Consider the following 26531-nt stretch of genomic DNA (forward strand, 5'->3'; position numbering starts at 1 on the left):
GTTGGTCACCACGAAGCACGGGCTGTGCCTGTGGGTCCCATCCCGTGGTCTGGAAAGTGAGACACAGTCATCTAAAAGCTGTTTTCTGTGCAAAGCCTTGGTTTGTCTATCTGTTAAATGGGGCTGATTGGGCCAAGCAGACCCTACGGTGCTTAGACGCCACAGTGAGGAGTGGAGAGACTGTAGAGCTGGTACGGGGCTCACACCTGGGGAGTCCAGGGCCCCATCTCAGAACCGGGTGACTATCAGCAGAGAACACAGACGGACTCTGCTGTCCCCCACCAGTGCCTCCTGTCCCAGCCGAGTGCTGCCGCCCCTGCTCCTCATGCCCCGATGTTCTCCTGCCTGCCGGCTCCCTTAGAAAACCTTTACCCCGTTCAATCAGTGCGAAGTTGTGGGCGTGGAGGACTCGTCCTTTTTCTATCACACCTACGACCTGCACGGAGATGTACATGATCACGTCCCACCTCAACCCACCGGATGTCCCAGCAGCAGAAATCCAGATCTAGTTAGAGACCAGAGGCAGCCTCCTGCCTGTCTGTGGTGTCCCTCGCCAGGGCTCTGCCATTAAATCTGGGGACCGTGCTCTGCCTCTCTCAAGAGAGTACCTCCCCTGTCAGGATATATGAGCACCTTGAAAGTCCATTTTTGTCCTCTCCTGGCCTGTCATGTTGGGGTGAAGGGAGGGACTCTAAAGTCACGCTGCCTAGCTTCTAATCCCAGTTGTCCCCTTCCGAGCTGGCCTCAGGCATATAATTGAACCAGCTTGTGCTTCAGTTTTCTGAACTGTGAAGTGGAGAGGATGATGGTGGCGATCTGCTGTGGCCATCGCGAGAACTGAGACTTGCTGTGGGTTAAGCACCAGGACTCCTGTCTAGAGCACTATGGGCAGAAAGTAACTAATTATCCCCAATTCACACGAGGACAGAGAACACAGCAGACGACTACGGAATCCTGTCTGTCGTTGGGTGTCCGTGTAAGGGCCGAACTAAAAGCTAGGTCTGTGGTCTGCTGGCTTAGGGGTTCAAGATGCACCAATCGCTCGTGAACCATTCAGTGTAATGCTCTCGCCCACCCATCACTGGATTCTGATGAGCAGGCCTGGGGCAGGGCCCGGGAATCCACATTTGGTGGCTTCCCAGAGGAGCTGAGGCCAGGGTCTGCGGACCACTCCCTGAGATGTGCCAGGCTGGGTCTGAGACTTCCCTGCCCCCCTCTTCCTTCCCAGAACCCCGCCCACCCCTTTTTCTACCAGGGCAGCGCCCTTGATGCTATGTAAATACACTGCTTAGCATGTTTCCATCCTTGCCCGAAAGGGGTTCTGCACAGCAGCGGCTGGGGTGGCAGCTCCCCCCGCCACCCCATCAGGGAGGCTTCACTTTAGGTCAGGCCATGTGAGGATGAGAACGGACCAGGGGTACAAGATCCCAACAATGAGACTAAACTCTTTCTTTATAAAATGGAAATGCGCAGTCTCTCCGCAACACAGGCATTACTTGGTTCTGTTCCAGTCTGTACCACCTGGGTCTGACACAGGGCAGGCGTCTGGCATTTCGTGTGGAACAGTAGAGGAAAATGAGCCATCAAGCATGGTGTCCTCCATTCCACCGCTTTACAATTTTCTGGGTGGGGGGGTGGCCTTTTCAAACACAGCCTCGTGCAATCAGAGAACCCCAAACGGGGTTGAAAAAACAGGGCTTCCCCCCACATTTATCAGCCAGCTCCTTCGTGCCGGGTTGCGGCCCGTGAGGGAGGGGTCATTCTGACCTTGGAGAGCTGAGTCTTGCCTCGTTGGTGGCTGAGTGACTTACCTAAGGCCCCACAGCTTCCCGGGCGCCATGCCAGCAGCCCCACAAGGTCATTAGCCTCTGAGACCTGCCCTGTTTCTACAAGTTCTGCTACCTCTTCGACTATTGTGATGTTAGTCTCTGGAAACGAGACCAATCAGGAATGTTCTAGAAAGCTTAGTTTAGGAGAAGAGTTACAGTTCTGGTTTAAGAGAAGAATGAACCCCTGAAAGCTCGGAAAATTTGTTTGTCTTAGAAGTCTACTGGTTGGCCTTCCACAGGGCTTTTGGTGCGGAACTCTCAGGCTCTGGCTGATGGCAAGGAGGCCCCGAATGCAGGGGGACTGAAGCAGCAGCCCCGTGCGCCACCTCCGGGTGCCTGAGACTAACGGATGAGTGAGCGCGAGTGTGAGCCGAGGAGGTGCGTGTCCCGTGGAAGGCCGAGCCTCTGCTGCGTTTGAATACGGGCTAATGCGTGTGGCATCAGTGGTACCGCTTCCTTCTCCCTCGTTCTCGTAGGTGTCAGAGGAAAGAGGAAATCTAGTTAGGGCTGAGCACAAGGGGAACTTTTGAGGGGTGGGGGATGGAAAAGCCAGCCCTTGATGTGGTCGCCTGGATTACAAACTGGGTCTGACCTGGGGAATTCTCTACCCAGGGGGCGGAGGGGTGGGGAGACCCTCCACCTCCTCTCTCGAGGTGACCTCCCACCCACACAGTGGAAAAAGAGAAACTTATTTCACGACAATTTGCATGTAAAAACTACAGGCAGATGAGGGAGTGTTGGAGGCCCATGTTTTCATGGGGTTCGCTCAGGCATGCAGGCCCCCTCGGCCCCAGTGTGAGAGGCGACAACGCCAGACGGGTTTGGTGGGCAGGTGCCCAGTGAGCCGGGCCCGGCCCCGAGGCATTACAGTGTCAGTTATCCAGCAGTGGCCGTGACCCGGGAGGGAGCACGACTTGAGCTGGTTTGGAGAAGTGGGGGGGGGGGGCAGGCTTTCTCCCATCAGTTGCGGGCTTGGTAGCTCCACACGGTGCTAAGCTTTGCCTGGGAGGCAGGGGCCCCCTGCTGTCAGAAGCCCCAGGGGCCCACACCCCACCCCACTGTATCACACACTTCCAGCACCTCTGTCCCAGGAACTGTTCTTTTTCCCCTCTTTTGCTGGGGTGGGGGGATAATTACTGGGCTAGAAAGGGGGGCCACCTGAAGTGCCTGCATCTGGTGCAGGTGGCGAGCAGGGCAGTGGGGTCTCTACATACCCCTGTGGGGACCTCTGAGGGGATGTGAGACCGTGCAGAACCTGGCTGTCTCCATTTTGGAAGAAGTGAGAAGGCTGCCTCTTTAGAGGCCCCGGAAGTCATGGAATGAGCAGCAGGAAGAGGCCGGGCAGACACCTGGCTCTGTCTACTCCTGCCCTGAGCTGTGGCCTGGCAGACATTCCAGTGGTCGTCTCTGCCCAGAGCTGCAGCTCACGGGGCATGGGGAATTAGGCATGGTCACACCCATAAAGAGAGGGAGGCCAGGCCCCGAGTGCTGTGCTGTGAAATGGGGAAGGGACTGTCCCAGGGTCTCCAGTGACTCAGCCTGGGGACATCAGTGGATCACCTGACCTCCTGGCCACCCCCTTCCCAACTCCCTAGTGGACCCATACAGTGTGTCTCCCAATGCCATGCCCGACAAATAGAGCCAGGCTGTTAGAAGCAACCAACACCATGAACCCAGAGCGTGATGGATCTTACTCTCAGCCATCCTTTCCTGCTTGCTGGTGTCTTCTCCTAGCTCTCTGTCCAGCCCCTAAAGGACTGTGGCTTCGGGAGTCTGGCTCCACCTGGCATCCCTGGGAAAGGCTGACTTTTGTCATCACTGATTAACCTGGGACATTGTGCCCTCCCCCGAGAACGTCTGACCCTTGTGATCCTACCAATAGAACACGAGAATTCCTGTATTTTCCGGAAGATTTCCTAGGTCTAGCATCCAGCTTTATCAAGTCACATCACAAAAGCCCGAGCAGAGCTTGGATGATATACATCATGTACCCACGATGACATTATACGCATGAAAACCTTAAAGCACAGGCTGGCCAGGTCTACGGTGAGCAAGAGCCCAGACCCCCCTGGGCGGGAATCTACAAAGAGCTTATATTCCCGCCGTGGGCCTCAGTTTCCTCTGCCTATGAAGTGAAGGAACTGAACCAGCCCTTCTCAGAGGTCCATCCCAAAACGCCAGCAAATCGGCATCCATCCAGGGTGCCACTGCCCAACACTTTTAAACATTTAATTATGAAAGAGTAACTAGGAGCAACTTGAGGGCCCCGTGTGCACCCATCGCTCTGTCCACATGGTGGCCAGCAACCCTGTCACCAGGTCTTCTCCCTGAGCTCCTGTAGGGCAGAGTTATGTGCCGCAGCAGAGAAGCCAGACTTACCATCCGGGCAGGGCAGAGTCCTCTCGGGAGGCGCGGGAGTGGATCGCACGCTGTTGCCCATCTCTCTTGCTCCCCGGGCCGTGGACGTCGCTCGGAGCCTGCGGCACAAGGGGTACACACAGACAGTCAGCCACGCGCCCAGCCCGCTGGGTGAGGAATGGCTCAGTTTACGGTACATCGTGCCTCATGTTTCAAGCGGCTCGCTCTTGAAAGGTGGTTGTTTTCATGTGAAGATGAGATTCATGAATGTTGGTTGCATTTACGCAGTGCGAGTTCTTTTATCAAGGGAATGACAGAGAAAAACCACAGAGAGGGAAGTTGCTAGCAAGTGCTGTTGGTGGCGAAAGTTTCCATTCCCTTGCATGCTGGGTGACAGAGAGCTGCCAGCCGTGTTTGTGTGAGAGACTCGGGAGGTCACGTGGCCTGCAGGGCCTCTCAAGCCTGAGGCCGGGCCCTGGGCTGCCTGGGCTCCCGGCACTGTGCTTGCGTGTTGCTTTCCAACTCAGGCAGGGAGGGCAGGGGGCTTTCCGGCTCACCGTTCTCTCTTCTGTTTGAGTTCCCGTGCTCTAACAGGGCAAAAGGAGAGCCCCACAATAAAACCTTGAATTTGCTGCATGCGTCACAGTTTTATACCTGTTGGCTCGTTTTTAAAAGTTGTTTTTCAGTGCTGGTAGACATACGATATTGTATTAGTTGCAGGTGTACAGCACAGTGATTTGACATTTATAAAACTTACGAGGTGATCACCCTGACGCCATACATAGTTATAATATTATTGGCTGTATCTGCTATGCTCTGGTTTACATCTCAGTGACTATTTTTGTAACTGGCGATTTGTACTTCTTAATCCTTTCCCCTCTTTTATTCAGCCCACCACAACCCCCCTCCTAATAAACTGGCAACCACCAGTTTATTCTCTCTACTGTGAGTTTGTTTTGGTTTGGCTTTTTTTTTTTTTTTTGTTCTTTAGATTTCACATATAAGTGAAATCATATGCTCGTTGTCTCCCTCTGTCTGACTTATCTCACTGAGCTGAATACCCTCCAGGTCCATCCACGTTGTGGCAAATGGCACAATTTCATTCTTTTCTATGGTTGAGGAACATTCTATTGCACTGTATAGTGAAATCTATACAGATGTCATTGTATACCTTTGATTATTGTAAAGTCCCTGCATCCTAACCCCAATGCAGTGAAGGAAACGGAGTCTCAGAGAAGGTAGGGGACTTATCTAAGGTCACACAGCATGTAACCATGGGGCTGGGATTTGAACCACAGGTGCTAAATCTCTGGTTTGTTCCATAATGGTTCAGGTTCTGTATGGGAACACACAAGCTAGGTGACCTTGGGCATGTTACTGACCTCTTCTTGCCTGTTGTGGGGAATAATAAGAAAATGACATTGGGTCGTGGCTGCAAAATTAACGTGTAAACCATGAGAAACACTTACCATGGCCCAACAATAACCCACGTGAGTTATTGCCATTTCAAGTGCCTTTTCTGGTTGTTTCTAAGGATGAGCATTCAGACTGTGGGCCTCACCCAAGGATTTTAGAAGGGGACTTGGATGACTGCAGAATAAAGCCATCCTCCCAGCTGCCTGAAGCCCAGAGGCCAGGCCTGGGGCTCTGTAGCATGGTCTCCTGGGGACAGAGAGGAGAGCTGCTACCACAGGCCCCCAGCGGGCACGGCCCATCTAGAGACTTGAGCAGCCTCCCGTTCCCTGTCTGCTTTTAGGGTCAAGGCCTTAGGCATCTGAAAGGGTCCAAAAGTCAGCCAGTCCTACCCCACGCAGCCTCAGAGCCTTCCCCCGCGCACTGTGCCCTCACACTGTGGGGCACTCTGCGCTCTCCCAGCAAGGCTCTTCAAAGGCTGCACCGCTTCCTCATTTTGAGAGGAGGAGGGGGGAGGCGGGATGCTTCTCGTATTAGGGAACGAGGACAGCCAAAATGAGAGTTGTTGGAAGCGAATATATTTCAAATATTTATATGAACCATTTGCCAGTTATAACTCAAAGTAATATAATATAAAGATGCTGCCCTTAAGATAATTACAGTTTGCAAAAACTGTCAGCTCATTCTGCACCATAGAAGGTGTGGCTGGAACGGGCCTCACCTTCAAAGTTAAGAATTCCATCTTACTCTGATCGCACTGGTCACTATGCCCAGAAACATCAGGGCAGGGTGTGAGGGTGAGCCTCTCCTGACGTGAGGCTGGGCACTTCTTTCTCCATCTTGCCTGCCCTGCCCTGAATACAGCTGAGGGGACACTTCTGACTCCGACAGGGCCTTCCCAGCAGGCTGGCAGGCTTTCACAGTGTCGGCGTGGCTTCAGCGGCAGGGACGAGTTTCCTTTGTCCCCAGCCCCTAGCCTGTTGCGTGAAGTCAAGAAAAATAGTGCTCTGAAAGTGTGCTTGGGGACCCATGCCTGGTAGAGCAACCAGAAGCCTCTTCCCCTGCAGTGCGGCAGACACTCCCCGAGGGTCTGCTGTGCGGGATGCTGAGCCCACACCTCGTGAGAGGCAGGCCCCTGTGGTCCCACCCCCTTAGGTGTGTTGGGGCAGGAGCAAAGCCAGCAGCCTCTGACTCGGAGTAGTGACACAGATGTGCCATCGAGGCCTCCCTCCATCTCTGTCCCATTCCCAGTGCCTTCTTGGAGCCCACCAGTCACCCCTGTCCCCCAGATCCCCCTTCTGTCATTGCCAAGGCCTCTGCCTGCTGCAGAGCTGCAAGGGCCTGTGCAGCAAGGTCCTAGCAGGCCCATCATGCAGAGATGACCCTGAACTGTGTGCACAGGCCTCCCCCACCTCATTCTCTCTCGTGTCCCGCACCACAGCACACTGCATTGCGCCCCCTGACTCTCCTAACTGTGCCATCCTCCTTCCTATAGCCTGGCACTTGGTATCAAAGACCAGCAAAGACAGAGTCTTGCTCCTTTAACCCTGCGCCCAGGGCACCCGCTTGGGGTGTCCGACCCTACCCCTCCAGACACCCCCAGGCCCTGTCCCTCTGGCCTGTCTTCTCTTCCCTCCTGCTTCATCCTCTCCTCTGAGTCACTGCCAAGTAGTGACCCCAGCTCCCAGGTCCATCCCATTCCTTCCTTTATGCCACAGCCCTGCACGCTCCTCGGGAAAGCCTTGGTTACCCATGCAAGTGAGTTCTGACCTCACCTCTCTTCCAACGGCTTTGTGATCCTCAAACATCTGCATGCTAGTTTGAGAGATCCATGGACTCTAGCATAGGACCAAAAAGACTCAAAACTTGCCATTTTCAGCTGGGAAAGCTAAGGACCGTCCAAGAAAAGAAACATACCCAGGGTCAAGAGATGAGGAGGGTGCAGTAGGTCCTAGGCATCTAGGGTCTTCTGCTCTGACACGTTCCCTCTCCTGTCTGTCTGGCAGTCGGTGTGCAGGCCAGGGCCGGGCCGGGGCCGGGGCCGGGGCCCAAGCTCACCGCATCCCACACTGGTCAGAGAAACCCATCGGGCTCACCAGCCCCTTAGTAGTGCTCACTGGCTTCCTGTAGCCTCCAGGAAGGAGTTAACTTCTCTGGAAAAGACTTTTATTGGATAAGAGTGGAAAATGCCCCAGAGAATGAGAGCCATAGTCTTGCTAATGAAATGGCTGAACAATTTGATTTAATCTGTGACAGTTTTGTGCAGGAGCAGGAGGTGGGAGAGAGTAGGGGATATAATTGCTTCCAGAAACAATGAGGAGAGGACAAAAGAGAAATGAGTTAATTAGCTCTGGTGCTGAAAATTCTTGATTTCTCTGTCCCTTCTCTTTGTGATGTCCGAGGAGCAGAGTGGGGTCTCTGCCTCTTATTTCCCCCCAGCCTGTGGACCAACGCAGGCTCTTTGCGTGAACTTGGGCCTCAGTTTGCTCCTTTTGCACAATGAGATGAGTGGAAAGACTCTCTTCAAAGAGAGAGCCACTGAGTTGACTCTAGCAATCAGGACTCAGTGACTTTTGGAACGTTATTAAGAAGGGAAAAGGACTGTCATCCCTTTCGTATGAAGCCCCATTAGACAAAGCAAACCGTGCCTTTCTCTGTCAGGATCAGGGGAGGCAGTTCATGTGTGCTCTGCAACCAACCCCCCGGTGGGCAGTCAGCAGTGGCCACTGCGTTTAACCCTCCTCCAGTGCCCCCCAGGGCAGAGGTTCCTCCTTGACCTCCTCCGGCGGAGGTCAGCCAGTGAGCGCAGCAGTGCACGCTCCCAGAACTGGAAACACGGGGGCCCACCTACCTCTCCTGACTTCAGAACCCGTGTCCTTTGTCCAGGGCCACGCTTTGTCTCTCCAGGGGCACAAAGATCACCAAGAACTCTGGTCAGCAAGTGGCGGGGCCACCATGAGAGGGGACGCACAGCACGGAGGGGTCACAGCCAGCAGGGAGCTGCCGGCAGGAATGTGGGATGTGCCCGCCCGGCTAGGTTTCTGCCGGACCAGCCCAGGGCTCCTGTCAGCGTGTGCACTGCATTATCTTGTAAACACAGAGGCCAGGCTTCTCGGGACCTTGCTGTTGGAATGGAAGGTGGCGTGAACCACTTCACAGTGTGCCAAGAGGTGAAGGGGGAGGGAGCCAGAGGACGCTCAGCCAAGAGCAGGCAGGTCTGGACTCTAGTAAAACCAGGGGCAGCTGAAAAACCATGGCGACAGTGGGAATATGAACACCCACTCAGGGGCTCAGTCCTCCCTGCGGCCTCTGAAGGTCTTCCGCAGAGTGTGATGGCTCCCAGCCCACTCACAGGATCTGCTTCAAATGCGTGCGTGGGAGGCCACAGTGGGGCTCTCCCATTCACTGGAACCCAGCCCAGCAGCCTTCCCAGAACCTTGGTCCCCCCTCCTTCCCAGAGATCCGCTCTCACCCTACTCCAGGCACGGGGCTAAGCCCTTTACAGCTGCCGCCCTCTGGGTCGCTCACAGCTCGACTGTGCAGGTGAGGTAAAGGAAGTGGCTTGTCCAAGGTTACAGGACCAAGAAGAGGAAGGGCTAGGGTTCCTGCCAGGTCTGGCTGACTCTGAAACCAGTGGTCTGTGAGTGCAACAGAAAAGTGATTTTCAAAAGTCATCAAAGCACCCATCGGGGATGGTAAACTTCTGGGTAACTCTTTCGTACAAGGGACACAGAGATTCCGAGGGGTCCTGTGGATGTCAGGCGGCAAAGTTTGGAAGCCCAGGCCTGGGAGTCTGGCTGTGGGGAGTGGCAGGGACAGCAGGGCGACGCTGGCCGTGGCCTGCTCAGATCTCAGCTGTCAGGGCCACTGCCCAGTGTCCTGGCGTGATCAGGGGGCAAATGTCATAGCACCATCTGAAAGGACTGTTCGTGCTCCGGGGGAAAAGAAAAGAAAAACCAGCTGTGTTTGCACCATCCCGATTTTGTAAAACTTGAATGTCCACATGTAGAAAAATATTAAAGGAAATTATTTCCAAGATGTCTCCAAGGTGAATTCATCATGTTCTTTTTTACACCTTTCTGAAATCCCCAGGTTTTCTTCTGCATGCATGCACAGGACTGGGAAGAATGAGGGGGGCTTGAACGGTGTTTTTAAAAGCAGGCCAGACTGAGTGCAGATTCCAGAGACTGCCCACCCAGGCTGGCGGTGTGTCCTGTGAGAAGGTCCTGCACTTCTCCGGGTCTCGAGTTTTCAAATCCATAAACTTGAGGTCTAAGTGCATGCCCTGCGAGATTGTTCTGAGGATTAAATTACAGACTACATCCAAAGCAAAGATAAGTTTGATGAGAAAGGATAGCTAAAGATTTACCAAAGCTGACTCCTCCAGGGGCTGGGGGGTCTGCCGGCTCACTGCGCAGGCTGAGCAGGTCCCTGCTGACCCTCAAGGTCCTCACATACAACGGAGAAAGGCTGGGCCAGATGGTGATTCGCAGCCCTTTGGCCTCCACTATCCCCGCTCTGTGACTGGTGCCCACTACCCTCCCTGTTGACTCGGGACTTGCCCAGTGCTGCCTGGGTCGCAGCACTCTGCAACCGGGACAGTAAGAGCTGGGACAGGGCTTGACACCAGTTGGTTTCCCTGCCAAGGATCTTGCAGGATTTCCGGGGGTACCCCACCACATCCTGACCTCGCTCGACAGGTGCACCTGCCGTGTGACCCACATTGTTCCCTGCTCTCCTTTTGGGGCAGGTGCAGCCGCAGGCCCGCCAACCAACACCGCCGTGTCCTCTTTTCCCCGAGGGAGGCTGCGGTTCAGCGGGGGCCCTGGGGCACCGGGCAGGGCAGGACCCATGGAGAGCGGGGAGCCAGCTCAGAAAGACCCACCACCGCCCCCGCCTCCTCCTCCTGCCCGATGCAAAGCTGGGGGCCCCCCTGAGAACCACGTGGAGGAGGCCCTGGGATTTGCTCAGCCAGGCCAGTCCAGACCTGCTGGCTTGAAATCTGGCCTAAGAAAGTGGCCCCAGAAGCTCCAAACGTGATGGGGGCAGCACTCTGGCCCCTTGCTGCCTCCTGATGCCACGCCCCAATCCTAGGATTTCCTAGGGCACTGATGGGAAAATAGCAATTTAGTGTCCTCGTGTTGTTACACAGAAAAAGCTCAGAGAGGGCAAGCGGCCTGCTCAAGCACACTCAGCGAGTTTGGACAAGGCTCTGGTGTGCGTGTGGCACTCTGTCCGCCGCGGGAGAGCTATTGTCCATTTGTCGGCTGGGCTCTCAGGTCTGACGCCTGTGTCCATCAGCCTGTGCTCTGAGCTCTTCTACCTCGGGGTGCCCAGGAGACTAGCCAGGAGGCTATGGAAGCATCTTATAAAGTACAAACCATTTTGTGGTCATTTTAGGATATGATGGGAAGAAGCCAGCTTTGGGGCAACCTGGTGCCAGGGAAAGTTCCAGTTTTACCCCTTATTAAGTCGCTAAACTTCTTTCCGTTGTTTTTGTTTTAGAGATGGGCATAGCCATCTCTGCCTTGCTGGGTTTTCCCAAGTCAGGGTCAGAGGGGTTACAGGGTGAGCATGTGACAAGGGTCTCCGAGGCTCGTCCCTGCACAGGCAGGTCATGTGACCAGGGATGTGCCTTCTCTGCGCAGGCCTGGTGGGAGTCTGGGAAGCGGTATCTGGCTTTATCACTCATTGAAATCAAAAGTAACAATCCCCCTAGTTCTTTCTTTCCTAGATCAGCCTTCCCTACGCAGGAATCCCCCAAGACACAGGGTTGGTGGGATACAGTGCCACCTTGTCTGTGACTCTGTTGGACCCAGAACACATTTTCTGCCAAAAATCAGGCTGCGCGAATGGGCTTCGAACCCCTGGCCAGGCCCTGGACGCCCACAGTGCCTGTAACTCGGCCGATGCCATCCACGTTGACAATGGAAAAGCAGCCGTAAAGACAACTATTTCGATATTAGGTGACACAGATGCACCGTTCCACAGCGTGGGGAAACAGTGAGGTCGAAGTAGGCTTTTTCCTTTCGTTTTAAACATGGACCCTAGAAGACACAGGCTTCATTCGAGGGGGGGGTGGGTGGAGAGTCGAGGGCGGGCTGACGGCGGTCTGACGTCGGGGTCCAGGGACTGTCACGTCAGGGATCGCTTTGCTAGGTCACGTTTCCTGGCAAGACTCGGTTTTGCCGTCTCCACACACACGAGTCATCAGTGTGGCTCCTACACGCATCGAGCGAGAGAGAAATCTACAGTAACATTTTGCCTCGTAACAGCCTCTGCGTATCCTGAGCCTCCTGCTCAGGGTCCTTGCCCCTCAGTCACTCCCTTTTCAGCTCTCTGTTCTCTTCTTCCCTCCTCAGAACACATTCATGGCCCTCAACGAGGACAATAATTTCAGCAAGTGTCTGTGTCATTGTTTGATGAGTGACAGAGTACTGTGAGGACAGAGACCTCAGCTCACATGTGGTTCTGCTCCCGGCTGGAACACAGTGGTCGTTCCTTAAGGCAACGAACCACAGCAGATGAACGTGAAAGAGTCAGGGTGCCTGGGAGAGAGACCTGCCGCTCTCCTTGTGCCTCGTGAGTAGCAGGAAGCCGAGGTCAGAGCATTTACATAACTTGTCTGGGGTGGCCCAGCTGGTAAGAGGAGGAGCCAGGGTTGGAGCCCGGCCAGCCCTTATCTGCTCCACTGTCAGGCATAGGGATTGGGTGGGGGATTACAGAAAGCATCTCTGTCCTCTGTTATGACACGCTCTCGTCAGGCTTCTCTGCGTGCTAGAGGGTCAGGCGCACAATAGGTGTTCCGGGGATGGGCCCGTCTGTATTGGCTCAGCAGTAAATCAAGAATTGGGTCCTGACCCTTTGGGTGTTTGGAATTTGTATTCAGAGGTTGTAAGTGTTAAGCCGATTGTCCCTGTGACTTGGGGGGCGGTATGTGGGGAAAAGTAGGGGGAACTGGCACATCTGTAAATCAGGAAGGAGTGTGGCTACCTCCCAGGGTTAGTGTGGCAATTAAAATCTAACAGACCTTACTGACTACACTGGCTCCCCTCTGACCTCTGTTTTGGGGTCTACACACCACCATTTGTCATCATGTATCTATTTCTCCAAGTGTGTCTAACCCCCAGGTAATAAACTTCCTGAGACCACAGTCCATGCTAATACAGTCCTCAATGAAAAGCCACGTCTGAACAGCTGCTTGGCACATAGCATGTGCTTACTCAATGTGGTTTGGTGGTGGGAGGCATTGTCTGTACGGAGCCTGGACCGGACTGTGCGCAGGGCAGCCTGTCCCTCTCAAGGTGGTCATTCCCCCCACCTCCTGCCCAGGACAATGGGGAGGACAGTCCTCACTTCCTTCGGAAGGCCTGGGAGTCTCCCGGCTTCTCCCGCACCCCTCTGAGACCCGAGTCTTCCTCTGGCCATAGCCTCAGCTGCCTGGAAGGTGCTGAGGAGGGAACTGTGACTTCGCCAAGCTGTTCGACAACAGAAGTGAGTCGCTGAGCCCTTGAGGCCCCAGTTTCTGTCTGGAGCTCGAGTTACCGTCATGAAATGAGCCCCCTCCCGTGGTGGTTCTCTGGTGGGAGGAAGTGGTTTGCACCCAGAGTGCTATTTCCTTGGGAGAGAGTCAGCCACATGGTGTGGCCTCTGCATACTTATTAGTGGGAGGGATGGACGAGCAAGGGGATGGTGGCTGAACGAAAGTCCTGCCAGTGCCCTCGGGTTGCTGACAGGAGCCAAATGGTCTGGCCTGACGTGCTGGGGATCCTTAATGAGGTTTTTAAGCTCCAGCCTCTCTCGGAGCTGGGGGACATAAACTCTTGCTGGATGTCAGATGGAAAATTAAAATTGAGCAGCATTTACGAGTGCAGGAAGCTGGCTGGGGTTTACCAGAATGAATAATTTCTAAGTCTTTATGAAGTACCCTCCCCTTGAACTACATTGCCAGCTCTCAAAATTCAGAGTGGGGAAGTTTTTTCTGTATTAGGAAAGTGATTTCAGTTTGCTGCAATGCAGACCTTCCCAGGTCCGCATCACTTACTGTATCAGATGGGGAAGCACGCGGAAGTAGGCACTTGGGAAAATCGAGGAGTGGGGCTGTGTCCTTTGACGCATCGCAGTGAATACAGCCTGGAAGTACCCAGTAAGTTGATGTACTTCCATCGTCTGGGCTACGGCTGATATTAATAGCCATGATTCAGTATGTAGCATCTCCTACATGCCAAATATAATTTAATCTTGTTACAGACACATGAGGAAGCTGGCCTTCTTTTTAAGAAAAGGAAACTATGCTCAGAGAGGCAAAGCGACTTGCCCACAGTTGCAAAGCGTGTTGGCGGCTGGCCCAGAGTGTTGACTAGGGGGTGGCCACTGAGTCAGAGAGTTTCCATGCAGCCGTCTTACTGCTCTGCTTCTACATCTGGGGTGCTGGAGTCCAAATAGGTTTCAGTCTGTCTGCCCGTGGGTTTTTAATGTTAGCAGTGGTAGGCTGGTCAGAACATATCAAGTGCTCTGGAAGAGCATTCTCCTACCTGGAGAATATCAACTGCAAAGATTTCACAGGAGCTTTGATTTGGTCTTACCTCCCCAGTTTTGGAAGGGCCGCAGCCCGGTTTAGAGGCTTGCGGCTCAGCATCTCAGAGCAAACCACAGACTGACAATTTGCAGAATATGGGGTGTGTTTTTCCCAACATGAAGAGCACTGCCTTAAATGCACCCTCCGGCCCTTTACATTCTTACTCTCGCTGAGACTCTCTCCACCCCCACCTCCGCCCTTAGTGCCTCTCCCTGCTGTGTGACTCGGACAACCCTCTTAACCTCTCTGAGTTTCATTTTCTTGTTGGTCAAAAGCAAATAATAATTGCAGTCTTACCAAATTGTTCTGAGGGCTGTAGGAAAATAGCTTTTCATGCAACGCGCCTCCCCTGGCCACTTCGCATGGGAGACACCGTCTCTTACCTTTCGCATATGTGACCCCAAATCAGGACATTCTGAGCCCAGAGCCATGGTCATTTCCCTGACACACCAGGACTTCTGGACATGTAGGAACTTTGAAGAATATGGAATGTGCCATATACCTGAGACAAACCTACTTCTCCAAATCCTTCCCGACCCTACCCTTGCCCCGTTCACACTCACAGCACGTCCTTTGATATTTACCACTCATTATACCAATTATTGTTGGCATTTTCCCCGAAGAAGGCTCGCACAGCTGGACTCCCAGAAGCACTGCCATGAGCACTGGCCTCTCTGGGCTCTCTGTACCTTTAGCCACAGGACGCCTTACTGATAGAATTTATTGAGCACCTTCTTTGTGTCTGAAACTGGCGGGCACTTTGCATATCTTAGCACTTACAATCTACTCAATACCTGTGTGAATGGAATCCCATTACTCTCCCTTCACCTAGGAGAAAATAAAGGCCTGGAGAGGTTAGGCTGGCTTGCCCAAGGCCACACTGCCAGAAGTCTGACAGCAAGCAGCAGTTGTCCTTAGTAAGAAGCCCTCTGTGTGCCAGGCTGTTCTGCAGCCTCAAAGCCTCCCTGGGTGGGCCCGTGCTGGCCCCAGCTGCCCAGCCCTCTGGGCCGTGTAATTATGCATCAAATATCCACTGAGCAGCTGGGATGTGCTGTGCCCTGAGTGAGGCACTGGGCCTCCCCACAGACGGTGCCCTGCCTGTTCTCACCAAGAGCTTCTCTGTCTCCCCAAAGTCACCCCCACTGCCAGCTGTGTATCTAAGGGCTCCTGATGTCACTCCCTGCCTGGCCCCTTCCACATCCCCCAAGGTACCTTCACAGGCTGGACATGGTCTCCCCTGGGAGCAGCTGACGCGGGGGTGCCAGGATTGCCGTCAGCGCCTCTGCATCAGCTGCAGTCGGTCCGGCAGAGTGAGCGGGCAGCTGGGCCTCCCACGGGTGGAGACAAGCCCATGCTATCAAGAAGAGCAGCAGTTGCTACACACGCCGCACGCTTCCTCTGTGAGAAACGAGGAAGGCGCGGGCCTCGCAGAGGGGCAGGTTCCTGTTTTCAGCAACCACCCTGAGCCGCCTTCTCTCTGCAGGGACAGGGAAGAGAGCGGCATTAGGGAGTTTTCTGCAAGGCACTGGGAGCATGGGCAGCTGGATTCCTCTGAAAGGGCAGGCCACGTTCCGGCTTTCAGAGCCTGGGACATTTTTGTCTCAAGTTAAAAGGCAGAAGAGGCCGGGGGGCTGCGCTCACGGCCCCTGGAACTCGCTGGGTCCCAGGAGTGGCAGCTTCTCTTTCCTGGGTTTCCCAATCATTTCTGCTTCCTTAGGTCGCTGCCAAGTCAGCCCCGGAGCAGAGCTTCTGGCCCCGGAGCAGAGCTTCTGGCCCCGCTCTGCCGTGGACTAGGTTTTAATGGGCAGAGGCTTAAAATAGTAGCATCAAAGCCCCTCTACAGAAAGGAGCTGCCCGCCAGCCTCCCAGGACGAGGCACACTGCCCCTGGCTGGGCTGCACCAGGGGAAACTAGGAGGGGTATGAAAAACAGGTTGCAGATTCAAGTTGACTAAGAAAACACAGCAACTGAATACAATGCGTGCTCAGGGGAGACGGACTGGGAAGGATATTATTGGGACGGTGGGGCGGCGTTCAGATGTATAAACCGCGTGTTAGGTAATAGCGTGGCAGCACCAATTTCCTTGGGTATGATAATGACGTTGTCATTATGTGGGAGAACGTGCTGGGTTTAGGAGAGGCATGTGGATGTCTTTGGAGGTCAGGCATCAGAATGTCTAAACAGTACACCAAAAGAAACAAATATAAACTATACATTTTAAAAAGAGAAAGAGAACCTGAGAGAGACGGAAAGCAAGTGTGGCAAAATAACATCAGAGGAAATAACATCGGAGGAATCTAGGTGAAGGGCGTGTGTGCATTGTAGCGTTTCAACTTTCTGATGGGGTTAAATCTTTTACAAATAATAACATGCAGCTCCCTGTTCAGAACATGCCAGGCTCATGCAGGAAACCCTGGCGCCTGGAGTGCACGGGGTTGTCAGTGGCAGAGGCAGCAGCTGCCAAATGTTCACTCCGGGCCTGGGAGTTGTCTGCTAGAGCTGGGTGTGCTGGGGCCGCTTCTGAGAGCCCTAGACAATGCCCCACCTCACGGACATGACAGAATAGGGTGTCCAGTGATCTGCCAGAACCACACAGCCGGTCCTGGAGCAGAACCCGGGCCTGTGTCTCTCTGGCTGCTGCTGAGAAGCCCAACCCAGCAGGGCCGACACGGCCGCTGAGGGGGACAGTCATTTAGAAACCTCACTTGTTGTAGTTATCGAAGATGAATTGAAAACATCGGGGCCGCTTCTAAATTTAGAAGGAACTCTGTACTAGATAGATGCTTCCTTAGACGGCCTGTGAAAACACCCGCAGGGCGCACGGCACCCTGGGAACGGACAGAGGAAATGTTGCAAAAGACCCAGTGGGCAATTTGCTTACAAATGGAGTTTTTTCCCCCAAATTCACACAGAGGCATAAAAGAGGTTTGGACCAATAGTCAGAAGACGTGAGCTTTGGGGCAACTTCTCAAAAAAAAAAAAAAAACACATCTACTGAGCATCTCTGAATTTATTCCCCTATTTCATCATTTATTCCATGAAATGTCACGGGGCCAGTCCCAGGCCCCAGAATCTAGCTGCACACAAAAATCCTATGCCGATGGAGCCTGCTTTCTCTTGGGGAACCGTGAGATAAAGATGGAACTACGGCAGCCACCAGTCATGGTGACAGCTGGAAGGAAAGGAAATGGTCACTGTGACAGAGGACCCCGCGACGCTCCTTCCCACCAGCCATCAGTGGCGGGGGAGGGGCCGTCCATGGGGGTGCCTCAGCTGAGACCTGTAGGAGCTTCTCGGGAGGGGCCAGGGCGTGAGAGACTCATGCAGAAAGAACTGCGGGATTAACACAGGCTTTGGGGGGTGAGGGGGAGACACGGGGGCCCTAAGAAAGCACCAAGTCTGAGGGCAGATGGGCAGGGACCATAGTGGGATATTCATCCAAGGACAGGTTTCAGCAGGAGAAGCTTCTGTGAGGAGAAGCTCCGAATGTGGAGCCCCAGGGGCCAGGGTTGCGGTACCCACTCCGCCCCTTTTTATTGGGGAACTGGGTGACCTGGGGTGCTGCTGCTAACGTCCCCTGGCCTGGATGTTTCATCATGTCCTTTTTCAGTCTTGGGGTAACTGACAGGAATCAGAGTACGTTCTAGACAATGTCTTAAAACTGCCCATGCAGAAGGATGGTGTGGAGGTTGGAGCCCATGTTTGGCAAGGGATGTCCCCCCGCAGTGGGATGCTCGAGTCTGGTGTCAGTCCTGGCCTAGCGACGAGTCAGGAGGCAATGCTTCCGAGCTCACGAAGACATGCGAGTCCATCGGTAGAGAAAGCACCTGATTTCCAGGGGCTCTGTCAGTTCGTTAGCTACCAAGGCAGGGGTAATGGCCATGGGCAGACCAGCAGGACTCCCCTGAGCGTTGAAGATCAATCAATTTAGTCCGAGGCTTGAGTCCTCAAATTACAGAAATGAAGTATTCTGCTGTGTGAACAACTAGCTTTGCACACTCAGGTAGTCAGGAGCCAGATGTCACATTCCCCAGCTGGGGTTATGGCAGGTGTCCTCACCCCAGCAAACGAAGCCTGTTTCTCCAGCTGCCAGTCTCAGGGCAATTGGCGTCGTGTGGCAGGGATGCAGTGAGTAAGCCCCGAAATGTGGTCCAGTATGAACAGATCCCCAGTTCTACTCAAAGTACTTTTTCTTCTTTCTATATAAACGTGGGAAAGGTTAGAAGATGAAAAAGGCAACCTCAAGAATGAGCAAACTCCTTCTCAAAGGAGAGAACCAGGGGTAAGTTAGTTCACTCAGGAGGGAAGTGCAGTGGGCGTGGACTGAACACAAGGTGTTCTTGGTGCCATAGAGTGGCTGATGGGACTCTTGTGTCCAGCAAGGGCTTCACAAGTTCCCATGCGAGCTAGAAGTTCTGTGAGAGCCCAGTCTGTGCCCCTTCTCTGGCTGGATCAGTACTGACCCATTCATTCAGTCAGTCAGTCAGTCATTCCTTCAACAAGTGTTTGTGGAGCACCTGCTATGTGCAGGCACAGCTATAGGGTCAGGGCTAGAGAAACAAGCAGGCGATGGTACAGAAAGCTGCTGAGGGAACAGGGACAGTAAGGAGAACTGTCACCCGGGAAGGGAGTTTGTGTGGAGCCCAAAGTGACACCAATGAGAAGATGAAGAGGAAGAAGGACCAGGTAAAGTGAATGTTAAATGCCAGGGTTCAGGGCTGCCAATGTTCGGAGCACTGATGGGAAGAAAAAAGGGAGAGGGAACTCATGTTTGGGGAGCCAGGAAAGAAACTTGGCTGTTGCTTACGGCACCTGTTGACTCTCCCTAATTACTCTGTGTGTCTGGACTTCGCCTGAAGAAACTGAGCCTCCTAGGGTTTCACTTACTTGCTCTAGGTCACCCAGGTGATCAGCGACACCACCCACGTCTAGCTCAGGAGCCCCCCAGGGGTGAGCTCACTGCCACTATTGTGCTGGCCTGCTATGGGGCCCTCCCATGGTGTCCCAGTCCTGTTCCCCCAAACAAGACAGGTCCTGCCCCCATCTTCCTGCAGCACCCACCATACACTTCTGTTTGCCCCATGACCGACTCCATCCCTTTGCCTGGCATTCGATGCTCGTCACAGCTTGTTCTGCACTATTGTCCCGTGACAGTCCCCCTACACCAGGCCTCCAGGCCCCACACCCCACAGGGACTATTTGTGTCCCTCAGCACCCAGACAGCCTCCCACCTCCTCACCATGTACTTTGCCACTGCCCATCCCCTACCTGCATGGAATGCCCTGCTTCCTGCGAGTCCCAATCCCGAGCTCACCTCGTCCACATGTACCCCCAGACCTCCCCCAACCAAAGGTGGCTGCTCCGCCCTCAGAATACCCCTGGTAGTTTTACCTGCCCCTCAGGGACAGGACACATGCATATTGGAATCGAGAACAGGAGGGGGCGGTTTGGGGAGCAGTGTGACCTTGCAAAGTGTTCTGAATCTCTCCAGAGCCTGAGAGTGTTACTATTCCCATTTCCTTTCCGGGTCTTCAGGGTCCGTGGAAGAATGCATGTAGATGAGCTAGCCTAGTGCAGGGCACATGGTGGGGGTCCACTGGATATGGACGCCTCCCTTTCAACATGGATATAAGCTTCGGAAGGCAGGGACACGCCTAACACAGGACCACTGAGCCTAGCACTGAGCCTTGCCCCAAAGAGATGATCCGTAATCACCCATTAAATGAATGAAGTAATGAATGAGTGAATGAATGCAACTGGGCTGCCTTCTAAACAAGAGCATGTGCTTTGTGACTATTGACTCCCCCCTCTGGGGAAGATGATAAGCCAACCACGAAAATCAACTGGAAGAGGTCAAACACTATTGCTCCTCTAGAGACGGGAGGTCGTGTTTTTGGAACCATCTCTGAAGCTGGATGAGTGAGTGGTCCATCTGGATGAGCTGCAGTCTCCCAGCTGGAGCGGAACCTAAATGCTTGTGTCATCAGAACCTTTTTGCGTACCTTTGGGGGGGCCTCCTGGCACAGAGTGTTTTCCGGAAAAAGAAAAGTAGAAGCTTCACTTCCACTGGCCGCCGTGCTGAGAGGAGTTGCACAAGCCTGCTGATTCACTAGGACAGTCTTTTCGGTCTTGCCCAACCCAGCCCCGCTGCGTCCACCTGGGGAGGCCACGCTGCCCCTCAGCTGTGGGAGGGTTGAAAAGCAGGACTCCCCCAAACTCTGGGGAGGCCTCTGAGCAGGGTCCTGTTCCGGTCTCTGCAACTTTGCAGTTTTGCTTTTCTTACTAACTTCCCCTAGATACACTAGTATGCACACTCTTTTATTTATGGTGTCTAACTCAGGCATTGCCTTATTTAAATGAATATTAGAGTAAATGAATGTTAGCCTCAGGCCAGCCATGAGGCTGAGCTCTAGGACGATGAGGGTAAGTGGGACGGGTGCCCAGCCACCTAGGAGCTCCGTGAACAGGGGCCAGGGGTGAACCACAATAGCAGGCAGCATGGTGGGGGTTCCAGAGAGGAGGGAACACAAAGGAAATTCTCTCCGTATTACAGTGGGCCCAAGCCTTGATGGAGGGATGATGTTCAGCTCAACCTTGAACATGAGCAGAGTCCACTAAGGCTAGGCCTTTGGCAGTGCTAGCCAGGAGGTTCAATTTGTGCCTTCTTATTTTTTGTTTCATTTTGAGAGGATGTCAGTTGCATCTTCTCTGGAGTTGGAAGGAACTTCAATATCTGCCAATCGTTAGTCATCCTGCCTCCTGGGATCTCCTGGCCCATCTCAAATGTACCTAGGAAAGGCTGATGAACTTGCCCTTCTCAAATCAGTTCAGTCTCAGTCCTGATCTGCCCCAGCCTTCCAGCCCCAGCCCCCATATTGTCCTGGGCATTTGTCTGGATTCCTCAGCGGGTCCTTGCTGCCCTAAGCCACCTTCCCAATGACCTTCCACTTTCTCCTACTACCTGGACAGTCACTGCTGGGCTTGCCTGTGCATTCCCTTCGGCTGTTCTGGTGACATGGAATGGCACATTAGGGTCGTCCCCTCATTTTAGGATCTGCCAGCACCAGGAGTGCGTCTCCTGCTGGGGTTCCAGGGCTTTGGTCCTTTCACGCCTCTGAGTCAGAGTCTGGTCACAGGGCTCTTGCTCTCAACCTCTGCAAGAGGTGGGGTCCAGCCACACACCCCCTTGTCTTGTCCGCTGCCCAAAGGTGAGATTCTTCAATTGCCTAGATGTCCTATGCCACAGGTGGGGAGGAGGGGAGATGGCTGAGATGGTGCCAGAATGACCTGGGACTTGCCCAGTGGCACAGAGTGTGTCGATCACTTTTAGTCCCCCAGCAATGTGCTTTCACAGCCCAAAAGGAGGTTACGATCTGTAACGGAATGTGAATCGCTCTGGCCAGACCTCCCTCAAACTCTCCATTTCGTGATGCCTTACTGCTTCGGGGACATGTGCTTTCTCACTACTGACCAGAATCTGTCGTTATGTGAGAAAGACCAAGTTCAAAACTGGCCTTGATGAGATTTAAAATGGTGCCACCTGGGGACGAACGTCTGGATGAGTGTGAAATGGTCAGCCAGACTTTCTTTGCCCACTGAACCAGGAGCCCGGGCAGCCTGGGGGAGGGGCGGGGGCGGGCCGATCAACTCGGCTGCTTGGAAATCCTTGGTCAGAACAAAGTTTCAACCCCCAAACTGATCTTTAGAGGAAGAATGTTTCACTACTTTTTGTTTCAGTTGGAGTGGCAATAACATCATAAATAGTAATCCCCGATGTCTGTATAGTGCCTTGCAGGTTATATTTTTCAAGTCTGTTCTTTCATCTACTTTTGCAAGAACTTTGTGAAATATTGATTATGATTTGAATGATTGCTGCTGCTTACTGGAAGCCTAATTCATGTAAGCACTGTAGACATTGTCTCATCACTTCATCTCCGCAAAAGAATATTTTTATCCCTGTTTTACACCAATTTCCTCACTAACTTTAGGTACACTAATATACACACTCTTCATATACACGAAACGGAGGCATGGAGAACGTTAATAGCTTTTCTAAGGACACACCGCAAGCAGGAGGGAAAGCTGGACTTGAACCTGGGCCGATGGGCCCTGTGGCCCATACTTTTGATGCCACACCTTGAGACAGTATTCTATACCCACTTCAGAGATGGGAACACCGAGGCTCCAAGTGATACTTTGTCAGTACAGGGCACACTACGATGGATCTAGTCCCGAAGCCCTTGCTGGTCCGTTTTCTCTACAGCACAGTAATCCACACCTGTCTGTACCCGGCACATCTGAGGGGGACAGTGTTGGCAAGGATGTGAAATGGGTCCCAGGAGCGGAGTGGTCAGGGATCTGGCATGCACCTGTTTAGGTGTATAGAAATGCAGCGAGAGCCCTGGGCGTGCCCATGCAGGGGGTCTGGGAGGAGGCTCTGCTCATACTGCAGGCCCCAGGCTGTCTGGGCCATGCTCCTTCCTGGGCTCACACCTCACTCCAGCTGGACCACATATGGGAGCAGGAAGTGGTCAGCACAGTGGAAAATGCTGAGCCCATCTGAACTTATGAGGCCAAACATAGGGGCTGGGGGTGAGCTCCGCCTGAAGACAGACCAGAGCCAAGGGTTCCCTTCCAGCTGGTCAAGCAGATAACTTGTCCTCAGGAGCCCCCGTGGGTGTGTCTACAGCAGCCTCTCTGGTCCGGATGTTAGTTGGGAAGCAAAGCGATGGGAATAAATGAGTAGAATGACACATCTAGGCACTTTACAAGTTATAACGATGGGATTATTTTAAAAGGGCACCCACACCCCAGGTGTATGTCGGAATGGTTCGCTGAGAACAGACAGAACAGCTCAGGAGCCTGCACCTTGCATTCCCTGTGGAATAAGGCATCGCTGTCGCCTTGGCGGTCACTCAGGCATCACTTGTAAAAGGAGACACCTTTGCCTGTGGAACCACTTCTTCTCAAGTGCCAAGCATTTAAATGGTTTCTGACAGCCGGGAGGTGATTGAGGCAATTAGATGCAGTGCTGTGATAGACGGAAAAAGCATTCTGTCAGGTCTTTGAGAACCTGGAGGAGGACGCAGCAGGAGAGCAAGCTCCGTCCTAATGGGGCAGAGCCAAGACCCAGCTCCTCCCCTTTTCCAAGCCTGGCCTGGGAGGATCCCATAGAGGGGTCCCCATGGTGATGCCTTCAGTGAAAGGGGGCAGTGTGTAGCTAAGCCAAAATGTCTGCAGAAGAGGTGGAGTTCAGAGAGTCACTTCCTTCTATTTCCTTGGGGGCATGGAAGGTGGGTTGTACAATGACTTTGAGATAAATGGCCTGAACCCACTTCCCAGGCAGCTGGTGGTTTGGGGCAAGTCACGCACCCTCTCTGAGCCTTGGTCACTCTCTAGTACAAGGGGCACGGTGTGGCTCCCTGGCTCAGAGGTTTCCCCAGCACAAACTGAGAATAGTGCGTGAAGTGTTGAGGACACAGCTAGCACCTTCCGTCTCCCCTCCAGGTGCAGCTACTCGGTGGGCGACTTAAGTCTGCAAATAAAAATATACCAAGGTGCCTCCTTCCTGCAGGACAGCTTGACAGCATGTGGTAAAAAGAAAAAAGGTTTTGAGAACACGTATATTTGGAATGCAAGGTGAGACTCCTGGCCTTCGGGTTAGGCGATGGTTTTTTAGATATGACTACAAAACCAGAAACAGAGAAAAAAGATGGACTTCATCAAAATTAAAAACAGTTGTGTTGCAAAAGAGACCTTCTAGGAAGTGAAAAGACAGCCCATAGGATGAGGGCATATGTTTACAAATCATCTATCTGATAAGGGATTCGTATCTGAATACATATACATAATGAACAACACTCAGACCTAATGAATGCTCACAACTCAACCACAAGACAAATAACCCAATTTAAAAATCGGCAAAGGACTCAAATAGACATTTCTCCAGAGAGTATGTACAAGTGGCCCAAAAGCACATGCAAAGAAGCTCAGCACCCTTCGACTTCAGGAAAATGCAAATCAGAATCCCAGTGAGATACCACTCCGTACCCACTCGGAGGGCTATAATAGTGATAAACCAGATGAGCGTGAGATCGGGCGAGGATGTGGAGAGCCTGGGCCACCCCTGCGTTGCCTTAGAAAGCACTGTGGCAGTTTCTGCAAAGGCTGAACGCAGAGTGACCGTGTGACCCAGTGGTTCCGCTCCTAGTACCCAACCGGGGGGGGGGGGATGAAAACCTACATGCACACAAAAGTTGAACGGGAGTGTTCATCGCAGCATTGTTTACAGTCGCTGACCCCAGTGTTTGTCAGCTGATGAAGGGAGAGAATATTTTATGTCTATACAATGGAACAGCAGTTGACAATGAAAGGGAGTGAGGCACTGATGGATGCTATGACATGGGTAAAGTGAAAAAAAGACACCAAAGGCCACGGATCGTGTGGCCCCATGTACACCACATGTTCAGTGCACTGCCTGCTCTCAACTGTCCCTGCAGGGAGAGACAGCAGGTCCGTGGTCGCCGGGGGCTGATGGGGCTAGTGGGGAACAGGGAGTGGCTGCCGATGGGTACAGGGTTCCTTCCTTTGTGGGTGATGAAAATGTTCTAAACTTAGTGATGGTGACATGACTGTGCATGTCACTAAAAAACGTTGACTTGCCTGCTTTGAATGAGTGAGCACTATGATACCAGTTATAGTCCAATAAAACCACTTTTTAGAAGTGAGCTGTAGAGGCCAAGAAATGTAGTTTAAAAGACTACCCATATAGCACAGAAATATCTTCCTTTAATACAGACTTTTATATAAATATATATATATATATATATATATAGTTAATGGAAAACTATTAAAATGTTATGTAAACAGTTCATTCAGTACATTTTTATTATATCTCAGGGAAAAAGTACACCTTCTGACCCAGTAATTCCATGGTGTAAGGAAATTATCAAGAATATGTGGGTAGATTTAGCTATAAAGATGTACATTGCAGCGTTGCCTAAAACATCATAAAATTAGAAGCCGCAGCTATCACTTATTGAATACTTAGAATTTGCAGTGCGCCGTGGTGTTATATGAAAATCATCTCACTTCTTCGCGCGAACAATCCTTTAGGGAACTATCCATGTCATTATACTCCTTCTGACACGGGAGGAGAGAGCCAAAGCCAGCAGCTACAAGTTAGAGCTGGGGCTGGCATCCAAGTCTGTCACTCTCCGGGACCGGCAGGTGCTCCTTACTGTGACTGTCTCCGTAACAGCCCCGACAGCAGATTGCACGCTGGCAGTGGAGGCAGCCTGGTGAATTAATAGGCGTCAGCCCGCAGTGACGTTCGTGATGGACTGCTAGGTGAAGAAGACGGGTTCGGGGCCAATAGGCTCTCACGTCCTTCGTGCATGTAAATGCGTATGTAAATAGCCACACGGCAGCGGACGAGACAGACCTAACGAACGGCATGGAGCAGCTGTCCTCCGTGATGGAGAGGACTGTGGGTCATTTCCATTCTCTTTGTGTCGCTCTCCTTCACTCCGCCCCTGCGTTTGGTGCCACTGTAGTTGCTCTACAGTTTTGCAAAAGTTGCTCTGTGCTGCCTGGAACTGCCCTCGAGTAATGCAGGTGGATTCACAGCAGTGCTCTCCAGCCTTCTTCTAGGGTGTGAGGATTGTCACTCTGGCCAGCCTGCAGTGACAGTGAGGGACCCTTGTCGTGGGGACCCTTCCTCTCAGTCAGGGACACCTCCCTCCTCCCTCAGGGGTCGTCCTTCTGTCCTGCTCTGTTCCCCTGGCAGAATGTTATCAGACGACCTTGGCCATGGCACTTGGTCTGCTGACTGGTGGACATGACAAGAAGAATGAGCACTTTCCTCTTAATGAGAGTCAGTTAGATTTTTAGGGGGGAATGATTCTTTTAAATGTAATTAAATTATTTTCTAACTGCAAATATAACAGAAATTCACTGGAGAAAAGTTAGAATATCCTGACAAGTATGAAAAGCCAATGGGACTCACCCATCTTTCCCTCCCATTGAATTGATTAGAGGACCCAGGGACCTGATGGAGTCGGACTGTCCAAAGACCTGGTGAAATGATGGATGATAGGGGAGGTGGCAAGGTGGCACTGCATGCCCGTAATGTCACACGGCCTCTGCCATCAGTGAAGGCTCCGTGGCATCATGGGAAAGCCACAGAGTCTTGGAGTCAGAAAATGTGGGTTCCTCACCGCTTTCACCTGGTGCCAGCAGGTTACGAGCTTCTTTGACCCTCCTCGCTGCATATACCCCAGATTCCTTATGGAACAAATTGGGGAATGTGAAAAAGAATAATTATGTAAGTTGTGTGGCTTCTTTGTAAATGA

At 52.8% G+C, this 26531-nt stretch overlaps 2 protein-coding genes across 3 annotated transcripts in view; one reads left to right on the plus strand and one right to left on the minus strand.

Moving 5' to 3' along the window:
- The window catches only part of SLA (Src like adaptor), a 32693-nt gene extending 16874 nt beyond the window's left edge, over positions 1-15819 (minus strand). The window contains exons 1-2 of one of the 2 annotated variants that reach the window (XM_037048583.1): positions 15391-15819; positions 4209-4306 (exon numbers count right to left, since the gene is read on the minus strand). In XM_037048583.1, the coding sequence (XP_036904478.1) occupies positions 4209-4269 (61 nt within the window). In that variant the 5' untranslated portion in view covers positions 4270-4306; positions 15391-15819. Of the gene's footprint in view, positions 1-4208; positions 4552-15390 lie in introns of those variants that run through there. The other variant, XM_037048582.1, reaches the window with a different exon arrangement.
- TG (thyroglobulin) overlaps positions 1-26531 on the plus strand; it is a 202785-nt gene that overhangs the window by 137521 nt on the left and 38733 nt on the right. The window lies entirely within an intron of this gene.

This window comes from Sturnira hondurensis, unplaced genomic scaffold (genome assembly GCF_014824575.4).
Source record: "Sturnira hondurensis isolate 20B ecotype Veracruz unplaced genomic scaffold, ASM1482457v3 Scaffold0006413, whole genome shotgun sequence".
Lineage (NCBI taxonomy): Eukaryota > Metazoa > Chordata > Mammalia > Chiroptera > Phyllostomidae > Sturnira > Sturnira hondurensis.